Genomic DNA, 22060 nt, shown 5'->3' on the forward strand with positions numbered 1-22060 from the left:
CTTATTTTCCTCCTATGATGGTATATGCATTATACATTCTTGCCTCTTGTATCTTGCAGAGGCTGAGAACCCTTGACTGCAGTATGTAGTTGGAAGGAAGACATGGGAAATAACTATGGTTGTTCAGGTTGTTTCTGCCTGACTGTATTAGTCTCATATCAGGTTGTGAAATGCAAAGTAAACACTCATTCCAGAGGGGAGCTGTAAAGGTGGAATGTATGTATGGCACATGAATTCCTTGAAATGATTTCCCCCTGAAAACAATTTCATTGCTTTAATTTGTAAACATTTGAGATCTTCCAAATTATATTTGCCTTTATCAATTATAGAAAGAGAAAATGGAATTTTGACCCTTAATTCCTTAGCCTGTATGTTTTATAAAAACAACATAGGCTAATGCAGCAGCTCTAACTCGTTTCTTTTTTTTTTTTTTTTTTTTTCATTTTTCTGAAGCTGGAAACAGGGAGAGACAGTCAGACAGACTCCCGCATGCGCCCGACCGGGATCCACCCGGCACGCCCACCAGGGGCGACGCTCTGCCCACCAGGGGCGATGCTCTGCCCATCCTGGGCGTCGCCATGTTGCGACCAGAGCCACTCTAGCGCCTGAGGCAGAGGCCACAGAGCCATCCCCAGCGCCCGGGCCATCTTTGCTCCAATGGAGCCTTGGCTGCGGGAGGGGAAGAGAGAGACAGAGAGGAAAGCGCGGCGGAGGGGTGGAGAAGCAAATGGGCGCTTCTCCTGTGTGCCTTGGCCGGGAATCGAACCCGGGTCCTCCGCACGCTAGGCCGACGCTCTATAACTCGTTTCTTTTTTTACTCAGATTCCCTCAGTATTGATGTGCCTGACAGAGTCCTAGGCACGAGTCAGACTTCGTAGACCTGACCCCAACCTTCAAGGAGCTTATTGTCTCACCTTCTTAGTTCTATAGGTTCCTGATAGCTGAAGAACCTGGGGTGCAGACAGGGAATGGAAGAACACCTGCTGGCACGCACCTGGAGCTATGGACACGTCCTATGAAGAGTGTGTCTCAAATAGGGGGCTTCAGACCCTTTGGGGTTTTTACATGTACGCTTGGGGGTCTTAAGAGACTCAAGATTTCTGTTTTTATTTAATGAAAGGTGCAACAATTAATTTGAGCCCATTTGGAATTACCTGAATGACTCCTCCCTTACCTATTTGGCTACACAGTTTCGCCAGCTGCTCTGTGATTTAGGTTGTGCAGTGTCCCACAGCACTCCGTTCACTGTCATGGGTGGATGAGGGAGGCAGACAGTGGGCTCACTGTGTCAGTGATGTGTTCGTGCAGATTGGAAGTGACCGAGGGCACAGTGTCGGGTCGTCTGTGGTCTCAATAGAAAGTGATGGGAGGAAGGGGTTTTGTTCCTGTGTGTGTGCTATGGAGAGCCAAGTGCAAGCCGCCGCCAGTACCATCTTGACTTCGGCCGTGGTGATTTAGTTTCAGTTCAAGTGCATCCCCCGTCAGATTAGATGAATGTTACTCACTCTGATTTCAGTGATTTTGTAAATGTTTTAGAGCTGTAAGTATAAGGAGTTTATGTCTGGTTTATGTTTGTTCATAGTTGGGCAATATGATATAAACAACCTTTATGTCAGTTCTGGAATGCATAAGACATGTTTTGTTGGCTAAGATCTGCACGTTTATCAAGTGTGAGAAATACTCTTCTACAAGGCCTTGGAATCCTCCAGAACTACATAGGGTTGAAAACATCAGTTTCTCTATTTTTCACTGTGAATCGACCTTGTCTGTCATTTAAATTGGGAGCATAGCACTGTGGTGAAAAATTAATCTTAAATTGTTCCCAGTCTTGTCATTTTCCCACAGAAGAAACTTTTTTTCTTCCCTTTTCCTCCTCCCTCCCACATTTTCTTTTCTTTTCTTTTTTTTTTTTTTTTGTATTCAGACATACCCAGCTCTGCACTGGGTGCTGGCTTTCAAATAGTATCCTGTCAAAAATCAAAATTTCTTGCCCACTTGCTCTCTATCCACAGGTGACAGCATCAGTGAGGGCAAAGAGTGGGAAGGACCTTGGGGCAGATGGTCTGGATCTAGCTGTCACCTCTGGTCAGAAATCAAGGAGGCCATTTAAATTCAGGGTTTCCTCCTGTTTTCAATAGAGATGTTATCTCTTTGTCTCCACTCTGGCGGTGGCACAGTTCCAGTGAGAGACTCTAGGCTCCTGTCAGAGGATCTGTCTTCCTTTCTCTCCCCTGTGGGTGACTGACGTGATGGAGTGCGGCTCACACTCGGATCCCAGGGGACCAGGTGGGGAACATTGATTCCGTGGAGCGGAGTCTGGGTAGGAGGAGCCTCTGCTTCACCTGGTGGGGGATGGGCAGTGCTGTCATGCCGCATGTAGGCCTGGTGTTGCCAGTGATGCCAACTTATAAGGACAGTGGAAGTACAGATATTAAGTGGAAATTTCCAGTTTTGTGTATTCTGTGCTCAAAGTTCTGAGGTGAAAAAGTTATTGTGTCCAGTTTTCAACCTCTGTTTCCTCCCTGTGATCGGTAAATTCACACGTGTCAGGTGTGATCTTGCCTGAAGATCCGTGTTGATGCTAGAATGTAAACCCACGATACCTAACTCAGAACATGAACTGTGGTCCTTCTTGCCTGTCCATGTGAGATAGTGCTTTGACCCGAACATAGTCTGTTTCTACTTTCTTTTTTGCTCTTGAATGTTACTGTGTTTTCAGGGTTACTTTGTACAGGCTCAACCAAGGTCCCGGTACAATATTTTCTGTCCAGGTTACAGTGCCTGGTGAGTCCTTGGGGAAGAGGGCTGAGCTCTGAATGCACTGGGGTTTTCAGAACACCTTTGCCCCGATGTCTGTCTTTCTCTTCATCTTGAGCTGGAACAGTTTTTAAGACATGTAAAAAATCAATTGGAATGGAATGATTTCTGATGAAAAATAAGAGAATTTAGTTATGAGAGGTTATATTTTCTGTACCACAGTGGTATTTTTTTTGTTGGAATAATTTGTCCTTCAAGAAAAAAAAAAATATATATATGATGAAAAAAAAGTACAGTGAGAGACTAACTCATATCTGTTAGGATGGCTGTTATAAAACAACCCCGGAAAACAAAGAAGTGCTACTGAGGAGATGGAGAAAAGGGGATTCTGTGCAGCTCTTGGTGGGAATGTAACATGGTGCAGCCACTATGGAAAATAGAATGGAGACGACCGGAAAAAATTAAAAATGGAACCACCATGACCTGGCAGTTCCACGTCTGGGTATTTATCCAAAAGAATTGTGAATCAGGATCTCACAGAGTGATCTGCACTCCCATGATCACTGCAGCTTTATTTACAATAGCCAAGAGGTAGAAACAACCTGTTTATTTGACAGATGAGTGGATAAAGAAAACATTTCAACTTTAAAGATAAACAATGGTTTAGCTTTAAGAAAAGAAGGAATTCCTACAATATTCACGACATGAATGGACCTGGAATAATTTTACTGAATAAAATTAGCCAGTCAGAGAAGGACAGTTACTGCATGATGCCACTTAACATAGAGGTACCTAGAGTAGTCAAACTCTAAAATGCAGAATGTGGAATTTTGGTTGAAGGAATGGGGGAAGGAGAGAATGGGGAGTTGCAGTTCATGGTGGGTCGAGTTTTGTAGTCACTCCAGATGAGAAAATCTTAGAGACCTTCTTTACAATATTATACATGTAGTCAATAATACTCTAGTGTACACTTAATTTTTGTTAAGGAGATAGATTTCATGTTGTATGTTTCTTACCATGAGAAATACGTATGTAAGGGACAATGAAGTTTTTTAGAGATAAGAAATTTGAGTCACTACAGAAGCTCTGTCTTGCTTTCTGGGAGCAGTCCCAAATACAGGTCCTGTCAAGTTTGTCCCTTAAATGCACTCATACCTATCATTTTTAAGAACTAACACTGGAAATAATGACATATTTAATATCTTCCTTCCACCACACAAACCCAGGGCAACCATTCTCTTCAATTTCTATTAATTTGGTTTAGTATTAGGACATTTTATGGGAATGTTCAGCCATGATATCCCGTTGTAATCACTGATAATTATAAAATTATGGAGCATCCTGAAGTGGCCATCTCATTTTAATAATATCTTTGACCAGGAATGTTTTTTTAAATGTCAGCCAAAAATTGTGAATGAGTTACACATTCTGAAATCTGAATGCAGTTCTGAAAGTACCACCTGCCATCAGCTGCCCATGTCACCTGGTCCAGAGGTGGAGAAGGGCTCGTGGAAGGTTGTGGCAGCATTTGCTGACTTGTCCCCTATAGACTTAGGCATGGCCGCTACACTGTTTCATCCCCTCCTGTGACACAGTCACCTCATAATTCTTGTTTCTATGGAACGAGTTACAGTTCCACTCTGGGCAGATTTGGATGGCAGATTGTGGATTGCCTGCCTGCCACTGTGAGGGGCTGTTTTGCTGTTTGTTTGCCTGCTGCTGTGAAAAGCGGTTTTCCCTGCTGTTTGCTTGTCCTCTAGTGGGAGAATCTATTGAACAGGAATGGCCCACGGCTTTCTGGCTCCACGGTTCCTCTACTGTCTGCCCGAATCCAATGTGAACCTAGCTGACCTTGGTCACTGGCATTACGCAATCCTAATAAGATGCTAGCACAGTAAAAAAAGAAAAATATGTCTTAATAAACATGAAAGTACTTGTAGATATTTTAAGATTTTTTAAGACACAAAAATATAGGATTTTGCAGGGTTTTTTTTTTTAAGGTAAAAATAGCTTGATGGAAGGGGATATATGGATTGTGGCTGCTGAGTTATGGGGACAAGGACAAAATGCACAAACATCTGAGAGAATCAAGGCTAAGCACATGGACCACGTCTGTGGCAAGGGGGAGAGCCGAGGGTGAGTGGGCGTTGTGTCCCACCCTGTGTTCACCTGCAGCCTGCTGCCTTCGGCTGTGGTAACGGACTTGCATTTGGTGGCTGTTACTGGAGGTGTCAAACATTAACACAATGGGAATGCACCTGTTGACCAGGGAGTGAGGTAACTGAAGAAATGGGAACATGCGCTGTGGTAGAGCAATCCTAGTCTTCAGTACAAATTCATGAGAGGCTAAGACAAGGCACAGAGCTGGAAGTGAGTGTTGGATTGATTCTGTGTGTACGGATTTGGAGGTTTTATACTGGTCTAAAGAATAATGCATCACTTCTTTGCTAATAGATTACCATGAGTAAGCTGTGTTCAGGCTAATAGAAAATCTATTGGTCCACAGAAGTACAGAGACCTATCAGGTTGTTACAATCCTAAGGAATCTTGGTGAGAATTAAAGTATTACTGTATAGCAGATCATTTGGGTCTTAAAAACTGACCTACTCTGTTGAATGGTATTTAAAATTATAGTTCTTATTCAGCAACAAAATAAGAATTCAGTTCTTATTGAATTCAACTTATTCAACTAAATAAATTGAATAGTCTTATTCAACTAATGTAGTTATGCTCACGTATATTCACCAAGAAGCTGGTACATTGTTTATGTGCAGTTAGTCCCAGTGAAAGTGCAGTGATTTAAGCCACTGTATGAGTTAGGGTTCTCCAGAGAAACAGAGCCAATAAGAGATGTAGACATCTACATATATCTCTGTATCTAGCTACCTATCTATCTAGCTGAAGACATAGACTGAATTAGTTTCAGGAACTGGCTCACATAATAGTAGATTCTGGCCAAGTCCAAAATGCAGGGAGTACCATGCAGTAACTCGGACCTGCTGGCGGATTCTTTTCTCCTTTGTGGAGGTCAGTCTTCATTTAAAGGTCTTCAACCAATTGGATGACGAAAATCTGCTTTACTCAACTGTACTGAGTTAAGTGTTAATCTCAGGTACAAAACTGTCACAGCAGCTTCCAGACATTTATGACCAAGTGTGGGAGTGCTGTTCCCTAGCCAAGTTGACACATGAAATGAACCATTGCCGCCATTAAGGAACTTTTTAGATTCAGTTTTCAGTCTCAGTTTCTGAGATTCCCTGTGTTATGGGGATTGGTTCTGAAAAGATCAGAGAGCATTTTTTAATGCCTTCAGCTTATAAAATATGAACCGGAAAACTTTCAAATATTTATGTGAATCTGGAAAAATCCACATACATATGTTATATCCCTCCTGTACTCCTTTGAAATGCCTAATCACTGCATTAGAACATAGTAACTTTCTGGGAAATTATAAAGTTATTAACATTTTTCTGTCTGCCAAGAGAAGGTTGGCCCTACATGTGTTTATGGCTCTGAACTGCTCCCCGGAAGAAGAGGCTGTTACTCACCCTTGTTTCTACCCTCTCATTCTCACCCTTCAGTCTCATTCTTCATCAGCATAACTGTAACTCCAAGCTGAGCACCTCACAGAAGTCCTAGATTTCAGCAGCCTTAACCATCTGGCAAGCCAACCGGGTATTTACATTACTGCACTCTCCCGGGCAAACTGAGTGCTAGCTTGTTCACTTCCTTTCTTCCTTTCCGTCTTTCTCCTTCCATCCTCTCTCCCCTCCCCTCCCCTCCCCTCCCCTCCCCTCCCCTCCCCTCCCCTCCCCTCCCCTGGCCTCTCCTTTCCTCCCCTGGCCTCCCCTTTCCTCCCCTGGCCTTCCCTCCCCTCCCCTTCCCTCCCCTCCCCTCTTCTCCCATCTCTCTGAGACTCCCTTCCTAAATGCTATGGGAAAGGCATTAAGCTAAGAAATCCAAAGGCTGAAGTTTTAAAGGGAAACAGTAAGAATTTTTTTTTAGTAGAAACAAGTTCTTATTCTGCTATCTCCAACTACTAGTTTTTGTCCCTCAGTTGGTTGTTGCTAACAGAGATACAATTTGAGAGGCAAAGGAAAGCCCCAGTTCAGATCCTAAAACTCAGCCATACAAAAGCTGCTATTTCCAGGCTTATATTCCCAGGAAGAGGCATAATTCAGTTCCCAGGAGCTCAGCAGACACTGCTTTTAACTCTTTTTCTCATTGTTTGCTACTCAAGGGCTTCAGACAAGCAGCGTTGACTTGAGAGCCCTTCCAGAAGTGGGTAAATAAATTATGGTAGTTGTATATCTTTCATTCCCATTGCTGTAGAGCAGTGGTCCCCAACCCCCGGGCCACGGACCGGTACTGGTCTATGGGCCGTTTGGTACCGGTCTGCAGAGAACGAATAAATAACTTACATTATTTCCATTTTATTTATATTTAAATCTGAACGATGTTTTATTTTTTAAAAATGACCAGATTCCCTCTGTTACATCCATCTAAGACTCACTCTTGAGGCTTGTCTCTGTCACGATACCTTTATCCGTCCCCACACTAAAGGCCAGTCAGTGAAAATATTTTCAGACATTAAACCGGTCTGTGGCCCAAAAAAGGTTGGGGACCACTGTTGTAGAGTGTGAAGTACCACAGTTTATCCATTTTGCCATTAATGACCATTTGGGTAATTTTTTCCTTGTGGCTATAGTGCTGCACTGAGCATCCTGTCACGTGTCTTTTCATAAGCATATGGATACATACAATGCATTACTTTTAATAACTGTTTGTAAAATCATTTAAGCTTTCCTTGCTAACTCAGGGTCGTCATTATGAAGCCAGGTCTCATCCTGGGCAGGGGTGTAGTGATAGTCCTAGGACTGGAGGAGGTGAGGATTCAATGTGACTCTGGGTTCCTGTCCGTGTTTTCTGCTCTTGCGTTTGGGTAGGTTGTCGGGTTACACTTTGCTGTTGGCAGGAGTTCCTTTCCTCTAAGTACCTTTGTTTGCCGAAGATTCAGAAAGTAAATGATCAGAGATATCAAAATTATGTTCTGAGGCCCTGGCCAGTTGGCTCAGTGGTGGAGCGTCGGCCTGGCGTGCAGGAGTCCCAGGTTCAATTCCCGGCCAGGGCACACAGGAGAAGCGCCCATCTGCTTCTCCACCCATCCCCCTCTCCTTCCTCTCTGTCTCTCTCTTTCCCTCCCGCAGCTGAGGCTCCACTGGAGCAAAGTTTGCCCGGGCGCTGAGGATGGCTCTGTGGCCTCTGCCTCAGGTGCTAGAATGGCTCTGATTGTGGCAGAGCGATGCCCCAGATGGGCAGAGTATTGCCTCCTGGTGGGGAAGCCCGGTGGATCCCGGTCGGGTGCATGCGGGTGTCTGTCTGACTGCCTCCCCATTTTCAACTTCGGAAAAAAAAATTATGTTCTGAATCCCCGGGTTGAGTGCAGGTCATTCCTGTAGTGGGCAGGGGTGTCTCAGAGGCTGTTCTTCATTCTTTCTCAATCTCAGCCTTCCTTTGGATTCTTCATGGTGCCAAGACACCTGACTTTAGATGGCTGGAGTGCCACTTCACCATCTTGAAATTATTATTTTTTTCAGTTTTATTCCTTTTCTTTTATATTCATATTTTAACTTCATTTCTCATTTTGTTCATAGTGGAAGTTCCCCAAAGTAGATATTTTAGTTCTAAATTGTCTTCTTAAACATCATGCAGTTAAGAAGGATAAGCAACAAACAGGGATTTCTCTTATATACTTACATGTAAGAAGTAGGCATCAAGCCTAGAGTGGCAAAAGCTTATGGGCTTATGCTGAGATGAACCCATGGCAGTCTGGCAAGATATGGGCTTGCACCTGTGTCTTGGGCCCCCAGTTGGTCATTGAACTTATTTTTAATGCTCTTTGTTGAGTCAGGGAAATGCTACAAAAGCTGTACAGGAAGGAAAACAGATAATACTGCTTTGTGGGTTCTCTTATCCATTCAAGTGAATTATTGTACCAACTTTATTATAGCCTCTTCTTTAGTACTTGGATTTAATGCAAGTATTCAACATATATTTCCATTATGTTTAGTAGCTTTTGGGCCAGTTGTACCGCCCAGAGGGGATGTTATCCATGTAAGTGAGAGAGGAGGGCAGCTGATGCGATGGGGGACCAAGGAAGAGGAAAGGTTTGGGATGAAAACAGATACTGAGTTCAGTGTAAATACACAGTTCACTGACATTGCTTTTCCCTTACGTGATGCACCAGTGAGTTAATAAGATGATGACTCAATTAAGAAAAGCCTGGGTTTTTCTTGGCTCTCCTTTGGCATTGAGGACAGATTCCTTTAGTAGATAGTGTTTGCAATTCTGACAGTTATTTGCTCTTTTAATGGGCCAGGGCTCTGGGAGCTCAAAGTGAGCTGGTTTTCAGGACAACTGATCTTGGTATAATGTGAAAAAGCCAGATTTTAATAGGATTTTTTGGCTACCTTCTTTTTTTTTTAATCACAACCCAAGAAAATCACCTTTGGTTCTTCAGAAAATCCAATGGAAAGATAAGTAAGTCCCCTCAGGTTGCTGGGCAGCAGGAGGTGGACGGGAGACGAGCTCTGGCGTGGATCTGGGGAAGCTTCTGCCTGTGGAAAAGGCGCCCCGGGTGCCGTTGACGGGGACTCGGGGCCTCTCAAGGGGGCTCAACTGTTGAAAGGTGGAATTCAAGGTGTCAGAACATTTTATTTTAAAGGGGAAATGTATTCAAGAAAATTTATAAGGAAATCTGTACAACTGATTTTGCTTTTGTTGGATATTTTTGGCTCATCTCTTTGCATAAAATGTTGGAAAAGCATTATTGATTTATCTTTGTGTCTGATAGCTAAAAATCAATGATTCTTAAAATTAAAAGTAGATTTTTAAAGTTCTTTCTGTAGTATGTGTTTATTTCCCACAGTTACTAAACAAATACTACCATGTATACAAATATGTAATATATATCCCCTGTGTAGAATGGCACAGAACCATGTGTGCAGTTGGCCTTTCGTATATGTGGACTCCCAGTCATGGATCAGAAATGGTACAGATATTTATTGAAGAAAACCTGCATATAAGTTGGCATATTCCAAATCATAGTCACAGAATTTGGGAATACATTTGCACAACATTGGAGCTCTCATCATTTAATCTGGTTAGTCCATTTGCCCTCCTGTAATCAGGCTTAGTGTTCAGTTGACTCTAAACTGCTAACACCTTCGAAAGCGGAAGGAAATTAGTTTTTCTAGCTCCCATTTTGACTAATTTGATGAAAGCTTTTCAATAGATTTTGAACAAAAGATAATGAAAACTTATAGGACTAGTTTACAAAAACCAGAATGATTAGCTAAGTGGTTTTTCAAAGGTTAAACTTTTTAAAAACCCGAATGAAGATAGAGTGTAAAGAGGGAAAGTAACTGCCATAAAAATGTTTAGGTACTGTGACTGTGTATAAATATATTTGAAATTTTGACAGTTACAGCTTCTGTTTCAATGGGTAGACTAGCAGAGCCTGTTCGGATGCTGTTTTAAGCATTTATCACCAATTCTAGGTGCAATTCTACTTCACAGATTTTTTAATTTAGTAAAAATTTTTATACTGCAGTGTTTTACTCTTATTTTTGTAAATTGACAATGACATTTGTAGTAAGGTTGGATGTTTTACCTACAACACAGTTACCAAAAGCTTCACTTTGATTCCATGCAGTGGAGGGGGAAAAAATCAAACCATTGTTGAAATTGATGCTACTGATTTTCTTTTTGAAGCATCTGATCAGACTGATACAACACTAGCCTCAATGACCTCTGTGAAGTTCTTTCTTTGATGATGGAGACAACATAAACAGCTATCATTCACAATTTGCACTTATACAAGAATAGTTGGAATAAAAAAATGTACAGTATCAAATTAGAAGAATCATTTGATCTAAGGAAAAAAGCCTTCCGTCAGGTGGAGTGTAAATGAACCTTCTGTCGTTGCATGAGTGAAATTGTAGACTTTGAATGTCATTTTCTTAAAAGACATAGATACTAAGGCATTTGTGTTTTCTGGTTTTCGTGGGGCTGATATTCCCTTAGTCCAGTGGTTGGCAAACTCATTAGTCAACAGAGCTAAATATCAACAGTACAACAATTGAAATTTCTTTTGAGAGCCAAATTTTTTAAACTTAAACTATATAGGTAGGTACATTCCTTATCGAGGTAGCCCACATGTGGCATTTTGTGGATGAGCCACAGTCAAGGGGCCAAAGAGCCGCATGTGGCTCACGAGCCACAGTTTGCCAACCACTGCCCTGGTCCTCTGTGGTGAATGATAAATGTTGACAAACATTTTTTTTAGGAAACTTACTTTAGAATGTTTTTAGATTTACAGAAAAATTGTGAAGGTAGTGAGGAGAATGCCGCATAACTACCCACTCTCCCCCATTGTTAACCTCTTGCATTGGTATAGTACATTTGTTACAATCAGTAGACTGATATTGATACACTACCATTAACTAAAGTCCATACTTTGTTCAGATTTTCTCAGTTTTTCCCTAATGTCTTTTTCTGTCCCAGGACAGTATCCAGGACCCCACATGACATTTAGTTGTCATGTATCATCTAGGCTGAGACAGTTAAACATGTCAAGCAAGTTAGATTTTTATCATCCTGCTTCTTGAGGAAACGAGATTATTTGGTCCATAACTTTTTATTAAACAGGTACCTTTGTTTTTTGAGGTCTAGAAGGGCTTACTTTATTGCAAAAAACAGAAGAATTACCATCTGATAAAATAACATTATACACTTTAAACGATGCTACAAATGGTTAAATCACAGTAGGAAGAGCACTTCAGGTACTCTCTGTTGCTCTGTGGCACAACTGCCAACTTCTGCTTTCTGTACCTATTTTATATACACTGTGTCTAGAATTTCCTAGTTCCCTATTGGTTGGGTCACACAGCCACCGAGCAGCATTGCAGATCTTGTAGGTGGTTCTCAGGTGGCCAGCAAACAGCTGCCTCCATCCGGCTCTCTCCTGCGTGATCCAAGACCTGGAAGACTTACCTGTCTCCTGCTTCTCTTGTCCCAGCTTAATTTGTTTTTATCAGTGACTCTTCTGTTTCTGCCCCTGAAAGACAAGGCTTAGTTACACTAGGTCAGGAAAGGGGAGATGGGTTTGTCACTGATTGTCTCCTGATTTCGGCACACATTCATGAGAAGACTTTTCACTGCCCGGGTGTCTACACATGACCAGGTAAAAGCTGGAGGTGCACAGTGCACATCCACAACTCGCCCTGGCTTGTTTTCATGAGACTGTTAACTTTAATTCAGCATTCATACACTGTTTAGTAAGTTACTGTTAATGTCACCTTTTGATTAAAAAAGAAAATTCTGGATGAATGATAAAACAGACATGATCCAGTACCGTAAGCATAAGCTGTGATTGCTCCCAGCAAACCTGGGAAGGTGACAGATGTTATCTAAAAGGAAATTTTGCATAGAAACTGATATAGCACTTCATATTTTCTCCCTAAGCCTGATTTTTCTTGCCAAAATAGAAGGAAGTTTTCAGTGAAAAGTAATTGTGATACACCTGCTTGCATTAACCTTCCTAGATCATGCCCACATTTAGCTTGATTCAAAGTAAATTGGTAAAAGAGAAATATTGGGAGAGTGAATGTGCATTGAAAGTACTCTTAAGTTAAGGGGTTCATCTTCTCACATGTACACATAGCATTGATAATGTGATATCCATACATGAAGAAAATTTGATAGGGAACTTGGGACAGGGTGCAAACACGGTGTTTCCCGGGTATAGGAGGGTTAGGTCTGCATTACCCTACCCCACTCCTTTGAGGGAACAGCTCCAAACAGCCAGCAAAGCCCAGGACCCTGGTCTGGCTTGTTTTTCCCAGTCTGCAGGACGGTGGGACCAACTTCATGAGTCCATTGTGTGTTTTCTCTGGAAGGGAGAGCCAGGTACCCATTCTGTGACTGAGTTAATGAGGAGTGAGACTTATTGTGAGGACAGACTGAAATCATTACATGCAGCTGGTTCGAGGTGGTTAGTGGGAAGGACTTGAACTTCAGAAAGAAAACTGAAGGTGCCTGGGTCTTGCAGTCTAGTTAGATTCAATTGTTGGAATTTATTTTCCGGTTAGTTGGATTTTATTCTGGAAGTATGTGTACCATGTAATAAAAGTACATTTTGAAGTCAGTAGATTTGACTTCTATGGGGGGAAAGCTAAGCCTTTCCACTTACATCATTCAGTGTGGTTTGTTCTAGGTATTGAGCAAGATCAGCTGGTATCACCTTAGTAGGAATATACTCATCCATAGAAATAAGCTATCAGATTTTTAAAAGGCTCTTTTTTTAGATCAGTTTTAGGTTCACAGCAAATGAAAAGGAAGGTACAGAAATTTCCCACATGGCCCCTGCCCCTGTACATGCACAGCCTTCCTCACTGTCAGCAGCCCTCACCAGAGTGATGCATTTGTTACAATTGATGGACTGATATTTATACATCGCAATCACCCATATTCCTTATTTTTCATTAGGGTTCATTCTTGGTACCATAACATTCCATGGGTTTGTACAATACATAATGACATATACTCATCATTATAGTATCTTACAGAGTATTTTCATTGCCCTAAAAATCCTCCGTGCTCTGCCTATTCATCCCTACCCATCACCCCACCAACTATGTACTGATATTTTTCCTCTCTCCAAATTTTGCCTTTTTCAGAATGCCATATAGGAATCATACATACCGTATGTCACCTTTTCAGACTGGCTTCTTTTAAGATTCTTCCATGTCTTTTCATGGCTTGATAGCTCATTTCTTTTTAGTGCTGAATAATATTTCCTTGTCTGGATGTATAATTTATCCATTCACCTACTGAAGGACATTATTGGTTGCTTCCACGTTTTGGCGATTATGAATAAAGCTGCTGTAAACATCCATGTGCAGGTTTTTGTGCAGACATAAGTTTTCATCTCCTGCAGGTAAATGCCCAGGAGAGCAGTCGCTAAATGGAATTGTAAGAGTATGTTTAGTTTTCTAAGAAATCACCAAACTTCTTTCCAAAGTGGCTGTACCATTTTGCATTCCCACCAGCAATGAATGAGAGTTCCTGCTGCTCCACCTCTTCACCAGGCTTGGTGTTGTCAGTGTTTCAAATTTGGGTGATTGTAATAGGTGTAGTGATATCTCATTGTTTTAATTTGCATTTCTCTGATGACATGATACAGCATCTCTTTATGTGCTTGTTTGCCATCTTTGTCTCTTCTTAGGTGAACTTAAGGACTTTGACCCATTTTTGATATGGGTTGTTTGTTTTCTTGTTGTTGAGTTTTAAGAGTTCTTTGTATAATTTGATAACAGTCCTTTTCAGATGTGTTTTTGGAAATATTTTCTCCCCATCTGTGGCTTGTCTTCTCATTCTCTTGACACTATCTTTCACAGAGAAGTTGTTAATTTTAATCAATCCAACTAAGCAATAATATTTTTCATAGGTTACAGCTTTGGTGTTATATCTAAGAAGTCATTGCCATACTCAAGGTCATCTAAGTTTTTTATATTACCTTCTAGGAGTTTTATAGTTTATCACTTCAGGTCTATGATTAATTTTTGAAAAGGTGTAAGGTCTGTAAGGTCTGTGTCTATATTCATACTATTGCATGTAGATATCCCGTTTTCCTGCACCATTTATTGAAAAGACTATCTTGGTTTGTTGTATTGCCTCTGGTCCTGTGTTAAAGATCAGCTGACTATATTGATGTGGGTCTATTTCTGGGCTCTCTATTCTGTTCCATTGATCTATCTATACTATCAGATTTTAATTATCTATAATTTCACATTTCTCTAACAAAGAAATGTAGAAGCTAAGGGAAACTCCTAAAGTCCCACATTTCTAGATTAAATGACAGTAAATTTAAGATTTAATCTTTGCCTCTGAAAACTTTTTTCAAAATCCTTGCTTAATTCTTTGCTATTGCCCAAATTTTGTGAAGATGGGAACAACTATGAAGTGCACTTGATCCTGTCATATTTTTCTTTACACCTCCTAATGGCTTTCTGCCCTCTCAAAATAACCGCCCCAACTTTTCTTCACTGCTTTCAGGCCTCATGCAGTCATTGACTCCTGCTGACTTCTCCTTCCCCACCCACAGCTTTGACCCTCCCCACTCTGAGCTCTCCAGCCTTTGAGTTACAAAATTGCTGGATCCTTCCTTGAGTTACAAAATTGCTGGATCCTTCCTTGCCCCCCAAACCCCTCACCTATGGTTATTGGGCCTGGGAGATGAATAGACTCATATTTTAAACATCTAAAATTGATTAGCAATTCAGGGTGCATTTTTCTCAGAATGCCTTTTATTTGATCCTTTTTCTTTAGACATAAATTGGACTTTTCTAGTGTTAGTGGCTCTCTCTGCATAGAAGTAGAGACTGTTTTGTTTTCTGGGCCGACTAGCACATGTGACTTCACTTTAACCTTTTCCTGGTATTTGTCAGCTACTTGGTATTTGTGAATCCCAGTGTATTAGATGAGGCCATAGACTTCAAAGTGCTTCGATCCCTGTCAGTGGTGGGCACTGTTTTGGGAACTCAAGAGGGTTGCGCTGGGACAGGCCTGGGGAAGCAGGGCTGTGTTGTGCAGCACTGTGCAGTCCCTCCCTGCTTGTTTAACCCTCGGCCCGGGGAGGCTGGTGACTACGCTCCGGGAGTGGGACACATCATCTTGGCACCTAGTGTGCTGAGCTGAGGAACCTGCAAGTGCTCAGCTGCCTGTACCGGGCACAGCATTCAGCTCTCTCAGTAGGGACCGGGTATCATCTCTGGCTATGGTCAAGTATTGCTTCGTTTCTGTTTTGTTTTTTCTTTTCCATCAGGTGTGAAAATTGCCCTGTGCCTTCTGTAGTAGTCTGTCAGCATAATCCGATGTTTTTCTAGTTTCACAGATACAGACGAAATGAAGCTCACAGGCTGATGAGGGGTGGGGGTGGGTCTCATTGTCTGCAGTAGTGTTTTTCCTGAATAGCTTTAGGTAAACCAAGTTGTGTAAGATTAGCTCATTTTAATCTTAGTTGTGCCTTTATTCTTTAAAGGAGTCCTTTTGCTGTGTGGATAGTTTTTGTAGCAATAATGTATGTATCCTCCTCCAGATGGGCTGAGTTGGAATTCCTGGCTCTGCCACAGGATGATACTCACCTCTGTCTGCCTCAGTTTCCTCCATGGTAAATATGTAGAGTACTAGTGATAATTTCTTTATGGGGTTGTCATGAGGATTAAGTAAACAGTACATGTAAACACTGAAGTCCCCGCGGACTGCATGTGTAAGGTGCTAGAGGGCTGTCTGCGTCAGCACAGGCGGGCTTCAGAACAGCCTTTTGTTCCTTGCACAAGAGAGGGTGGTGGTGGGAAAGACTTACCCTGGCCAGAGAAGTTTTCTTACTTAGCTCACATAAAGCTATCAAGGAAGTAATTTAATCTGGAAGAGCATGATAAAAAAACGAAGTAGGGAACTATAATGCCAACTTTCTTAGCTCAAGGTGACCGTAACGAACTTCGTGGCTTTCTGAAGTGCAGACATGTTTTTCTTATGTGTCAGACAGCCCAGTGTGGCCAGGCAGTCCTCGTGAGCTGTTCCCCTCAGTGTGGGGATTCAAGCACGTGCTGTCCCGTGGCTTTCTGTAGTGTAAGTGTTCACTTCAGCTATGAGGATGAGGGAGAGAACAAGAGGGAGGCAGAGAAGGAGAGGGGTGAGAGGAAGAAAGAGAAGGATAAAGGGTGGGGAGAGACAGGGGGGCGGGGTCAGAGAAAGAGATAGACACATAGAAAATGAATGAATGAATTAGATTCCACATGAGCTGAGGGTCTTACAGAGGATTGTAAAGGCCAGGCACGGGAGTGGCCGCACACCATTTCTCCTCCCCTTCCCCTGGCCAGAACTAGTGCCATGCCTCCAGCTTGCCTGCAGGGGTCCTGGGAAGTCAGTGCTCCCCATGTGCCCTGCAATAAGAAGCAGGATGGAGGAGTATTCAGGTCATCTCTAGCGCAACAGTTACCCATGTTATATGTGAGTGGCAGATAGTTTCTGTTATTAATCTATTTGTACAATGCACTGTAAATTATTTCTGAAATTCTGTATAATACCAGGACCAACAAAGCATCCAAGGGAATTTATAGTGATTATGTTCCTTTCTTATTCTGGAAATTTGAAGGAAGTCAGGAAATCTATAACAGCTACTTCTGAACATTTTATTGCTGTCAATTGTCCAGTAAACAAGGACTTTCAGTGACAGTATAGTAATGGTTGGTTCCTATTCATGTGAAAGTTGTTATGCTGTTTATTCTGCTGGTGGTCAGAAAATGGACAGAAGGCAAAGAAGTATGTTGGAGAATTTAGGAGTAGAGATTTCTTTTTTGTATTTTTTCTGAAGTGAGAACCGGGGAGGCAGAGACAGACTCCCGCATGCACCCGACTGGGATCCACCCAGCAAGCCCACTAGGAGGCGATGCTCTACCCATCTGGGGTGTTGCTCCCTTGTAACTGGGGTCATTCTAGTGCCTGAGGCAGAAGCCATGGAGCCATCCTCAGTGCCAGGGCCAACTTTGCTTTAATGGAACCTTGGCTGTGGGAGGGGAAGAGAGAGAGAAAAAGGAGAGGGAGAAGGGTGAAGAAGCTGATGGGCGCTTCTGCTGTGTTCCCTGACTAGGAATCGAACCTGGGACATGCACACACCAGGCCGACACCTCTACCACAGTGCCAACCGGCCAGGGCCAGGAGTAAAGATTTAAAAATAAAACTTCTCTTTAATAAATATGTCTCTTTATTGCAACTAGTATTTGTACTGAGCTCTGGTGGGAGGGATGATGGCAGATTTTTGTATCTTATATCACAAAATAAAGTGATTTACTCCTGCTGGCTTATTAATATTTTCCCTGAGCGGTTCTTTTCAATCATAATTGGCCTCTGCACAGATCTAACTGTTTATTTATGAGCAAACCTGGGAGAGTTTGTAGCTATCTGGATACAGCTTGGGGCCATGTTTAACTAAGATTCCAGATCAGTATATGTGCCATGTTTGCCATATTTCCTAGTGCTGTGTACTGATTTCTAATCTCCTTTCTTCTGCCAAGGTTCAGATGTTCAATACAATTGGGAAGCAATATGATGTAATGGTTGATCATGTGATCTTCAGTGTCAGACCGAGTTTGGATCCTAGTTCCACCACCCAGACACAGAAATTTATTTTTCTCACAATTGAAGTCTGAGATCAAGGTCTTGGCTGGGTTGGTTTCTTCTGAGGCGACTCTCCTTGGCTTGTACATGGCCGTCCTCCTGTCCTCCTGTGTCTTCACGTGGTCTTTCCTCTGTATCTAAATTTCCTCCTCTTTTCAGGATAGTCATATTGGTTTAGGGCACTTTCGATTGACCTCTCCAAGTATAATCACAATCTGAGGTACTTGTGTTAGGACTTCAACAAGGAATTTGGGGTGATAAAAATCAGCTCGTAATAGGCATTTATCTCTGCCTGATCTGAAGAATAGGTTTATAAAAATACTTTATAGGGTTGTTGTGAGTATTCAAAGATATGATGCATACAAATTGCTTAGCATAATACTGGTGTATAGTGAAAACTTACTAAATAGAATTTTGGGGGGGTGAGATAGTGAGACAGACTCCTGCATGCCCCCCACACCCCGAAGGATCCACCCAGCAACCCCGTCTGAGGCCATTGCTCGAGTACTGAGCTATTTTAGTGCCTGAGGCTCATGCTAAGATGGAGCTATCCTCAGTACCTGGGGTCATGCTCGAATAAATGAAGCCAGTGAATTTGACCAGGAATTAAATCCAGGATGTCCATATGCCAGGCCAACGCTCTATCCACTGAGCCACCTGGCAGGGCCTGAAATATTTTTGTTATGATTATAAATCTTAGTATACGTAGCTGTGTGATGTTTTCCAATTGGGTGATGGTTGTATGCACAGACTTTCAATTATTGAGGCCTGGGATTACTGTAGTCTTTCGTGGGCTCCCATAGCATTGGAACAGGTTGCCTTCAAAGGAGTAACAGGGCAGAAGCCCAGATGTTGGGATTAAGAGGATGAGTATGGATTTTGTGCTAAGGATTTCTGAGTGGTCTTCTTTGCCTGTCACTCTGGTGATGTAGGCATCACACATGGCTGTGAGATGCGCTCAGATGTCCTGGTTCCTGTAATGCTGTACTTAAAAGTTTTACCAGCCTAGATAAAGGAGAGGAGAAATCTGTATATGTCAAGGGCAGGAGACATAGGACTTTTTATATTGCCAGGGTAGTAACTATAAAATTATAGCAGTCGATCCCTGAATGAAAGAATTATCCAAGCACTCGAGATGATTTTTTAAAAAGCATACCTGTGATTGTAACCATCCCAAATAGTTCTAGAGTTGACGAGAATTGGTAGAATTCTATAATGTTGGTATTATGGTAAGTTATCATCTCAGGCCCAAAATAAGGTCTTATCATCTAAATTCCTGGCAATTTTTTTCAAGTGACATAAGTATTTCCTCTTTTAAAATGGTGCTGCTACTGTCATGACACAGTCGCAGCTTGTGTTAGCCGTCAGCAGCGTGGTTCTCCACTAGGGTCAGGGAAGAAAGGTCAGGTGGCACGGGCTCTGATGGAGTACGCCGTCCCAGGAGGACAGTATGCCCGTCGGCCGGGAGCAGTGCTGGATGTGGTAGGGAGTCTCCTGGCGCATCGATGGCAGGGACGTTCTACAGACACATTATGCATGGCTCAAACCAGATCCGCTTAGCGCCTCCGCTCCTAAAATTGAGTCAAGGGCACTGCCAGCCAGATGGCCGTTCTTAACAATTTTCTCTTGAAATAACTCTGAAAACTTTGTTTTTTAACAAAAATTATTTTATTTTATTTTATTATTATTTTTTTTTCCATTTTTCTGAAGCTGGAAACAGGGAGAGACAGCCAGACAGACTCCCGCATGCGCCCGACCAGGATCCACCCGGCACGCCCACCAGGGGCGACGCTCTGCCCACCGGGGGGCGATGCTCTGCCCATCCTGGGCGTCGCCATGTTGCGACCAGAGCCACTCTAGCGCCTGAGGCAGAGGCCACAGAGCCATCCCCAGCGCCCGGGCCATCTTTGCTCCAACGGAGCCTCGGCTGCGGGAGGGGAAGAGAGAGACAGAGAGGGAAAGCGCGGCGGAGGGGTGGAGAAGCAAATGGGCGCTTCTCCTGTGTGCCCTGGCCGGAATCGAACCCGGGTCCTCCGCACGCTAGGCCGACGCTCTACCGCTGAGCCAACCGGCCAGGGCCTTAACAAAAATTATTAAGTAGTGAGTATAAGGACTGTCACATATAAATAGATACATACAGGAATTTATGAAGTAATTTTTAACTGACCATAAAATGATAGGTATATGTTTTATGTTTAAGATCATAAAATCTGAAATATATCCTTATTGGAGATTGGTAGAACATGAAATTAAACAATCAATTTAGGTATTGTTTTAGAGTTACTTAACTTTATCTCTATAATTTGATGTACCTTTCTGTTAAAGAAAACCCATCAACAACAACAGGAGCATAAAATAGTAGTATGTCACTCAAAATTTTACTTTGGATTCTTCCCCTCACCTTTCAATGCTCGTTTGGAACTTTATGTAGAAATTAAATTATGCACCAGTAAATTGTGTTGCAGGGGAGTAAGTTGCAAGCAGGGAGGATGGCGTAGCAGAAGCCACCAAACTGGAAGATGGGAGTTCTAATTAGGTCTTCCTGCTCCTTCCTCTTTGTTAGCGGCATGTCATTGACCCAAGTGTGTGACTCTGAATCTCACGGTGGCTGCTTTCAGTCACGTACAATCCAGTTGAACAGGCGAGTCATACGGGTATGAAAATGTAGGTAATTGGACATAGAGCTGAGGGAGAACCAAAATATCTATTTTAGGGCTTAATCTGAAGCCTCAACCATTCTAAAGTGACAGATGTCTTCGTACGAGGCTATTGTTAAATAAAATGGGAACTCTTCTTAACAAAATGTTCTCATTTCTGACTTTATAGCAAATCAATATGGTTTGCCTCCATAAAATGTGACTTATTGAGTATATTAGTAAAAAAAAAACCAAATATTTTCCAAAGGGTAACTGTATCTACATTTATAAATTTCAGGGACTGATTAGTAATAATTGATGAGTCTCTCCTTTTTTTCCCTTCTACCTTAGCATATAACATTGGGTGTTTCATATAATGAAATTTCAAAATTGTATCTAACCATCTCTTTGCCATGGAGTCTTTCTTTCTTTCCTTCCCTCCCTCACTCCCTCCCTCTCTCCCTCCCTCCATCCCTCGAGTCCTCCCAATCTCTCTTTCCCTCTTCCACTTCCTTCTCTCCCTCCCTTCTTTCCTTCCTTCCTTCCTTCATTTCTCTCTTTCTCTCTTATTTATTTATTTATTTATTTGCAGGGTTATACCTCAGTCATGACAGAGAAAAGAACTTTTAAAATTTGATAGCATCCCAGTAATTCATTACCTTTATCATTTTTTTGACACAATCTAGTTTGATGCCATTTTACCCAATCTATTCCATTTATTTAATATATATTTTACTGTCCTTTTACACCTAAATGGTTAAATTGCTAATCTTATTTTAATATGTAGAAAGTACAGCAATTATTGTTTTAAATATTGTGTTTCCCCTCATTTGTAAAATAAAGGGCTTGAAATAGATTAGTCGAATCTTCTGTGTTCCGAGTTCAAGAGTACATATAATGAAAAGGAGTGCATCCTCTTGAATTTCAGAGCCCAGGACAAGGCAGCCATGCAGCTGAGTGAGTTGGAAGAGGAAATGGATCAGAGGATTCAGGCTGCAGAACACAAGACGCGGAAAGACGTGAGTGTGTGGGATTGGTTCGTCAGTGAGTCCCATGACACGCCTTGTTGGACTGGGCACTGGGCATCCTCTGCTGGAGCAAGTTCAGGCTCCCACAGGGGCTCTCGACAAGGACACTTTTAGTGGTGGTGGTTTTGGGTGGTAGGTAGGGTAAAGGGAGAGACAGAGAATAAATAATGAAATAAACGAAGCAGATAATTTTCCATAGGGACAAGTGCAGTAAAGAATCAGCGTGTGTGTAGACGCACCTGGCACAGGGGGATGTTCAGGCTGAGAGGTCTGGTGGAGAGGAGGTGACATGAGAGCTGAGGGCTGAGGAGAAGACAGAGCCAGCCTCCTGCAGAGGAGGTGCTCCAGTGTCACACAGCGCCGTCTCACTGCCCATGCTTACTGCCAGCCTTGTCGCTA

General features: G+C 42.4%; 1 protein-coding gene across 1 annotated transcript in view; it reads left to right on the forward strand.

Annotated features, from left to right (window-relative positions):
* Positions 1-22060, forward strand: part of LOC136324321 (ras and EF-hand domain-containing protein-like) — a 71235-nt gene that overhangs the window by 7012 nt on the left and 42163 nt on the right. The window contains 1 exon segment of the mRNA XM_066257022.1: positions 21562-21652. Within this exon segment, the coding sequence (XP_066113119.1) occupies positions 21562-21652 (91 nt within the window).

Source organism: Saccopteryx bilineata, chromosome 2, assembly GCF_036850765.1.
Source record: "Saccopteryx bilineata isolate mSacBil1 chromosome 2, mSacBil1_pri_phased_curated, whole genome shotgun sequence".
NCBI classification, from domain to species: Eukaryota; Metazoa; Chordata; class Mammalia; order Chiroptera; family Emballonuridae; genus Saccopteryx; species Saccopteryx bilineata.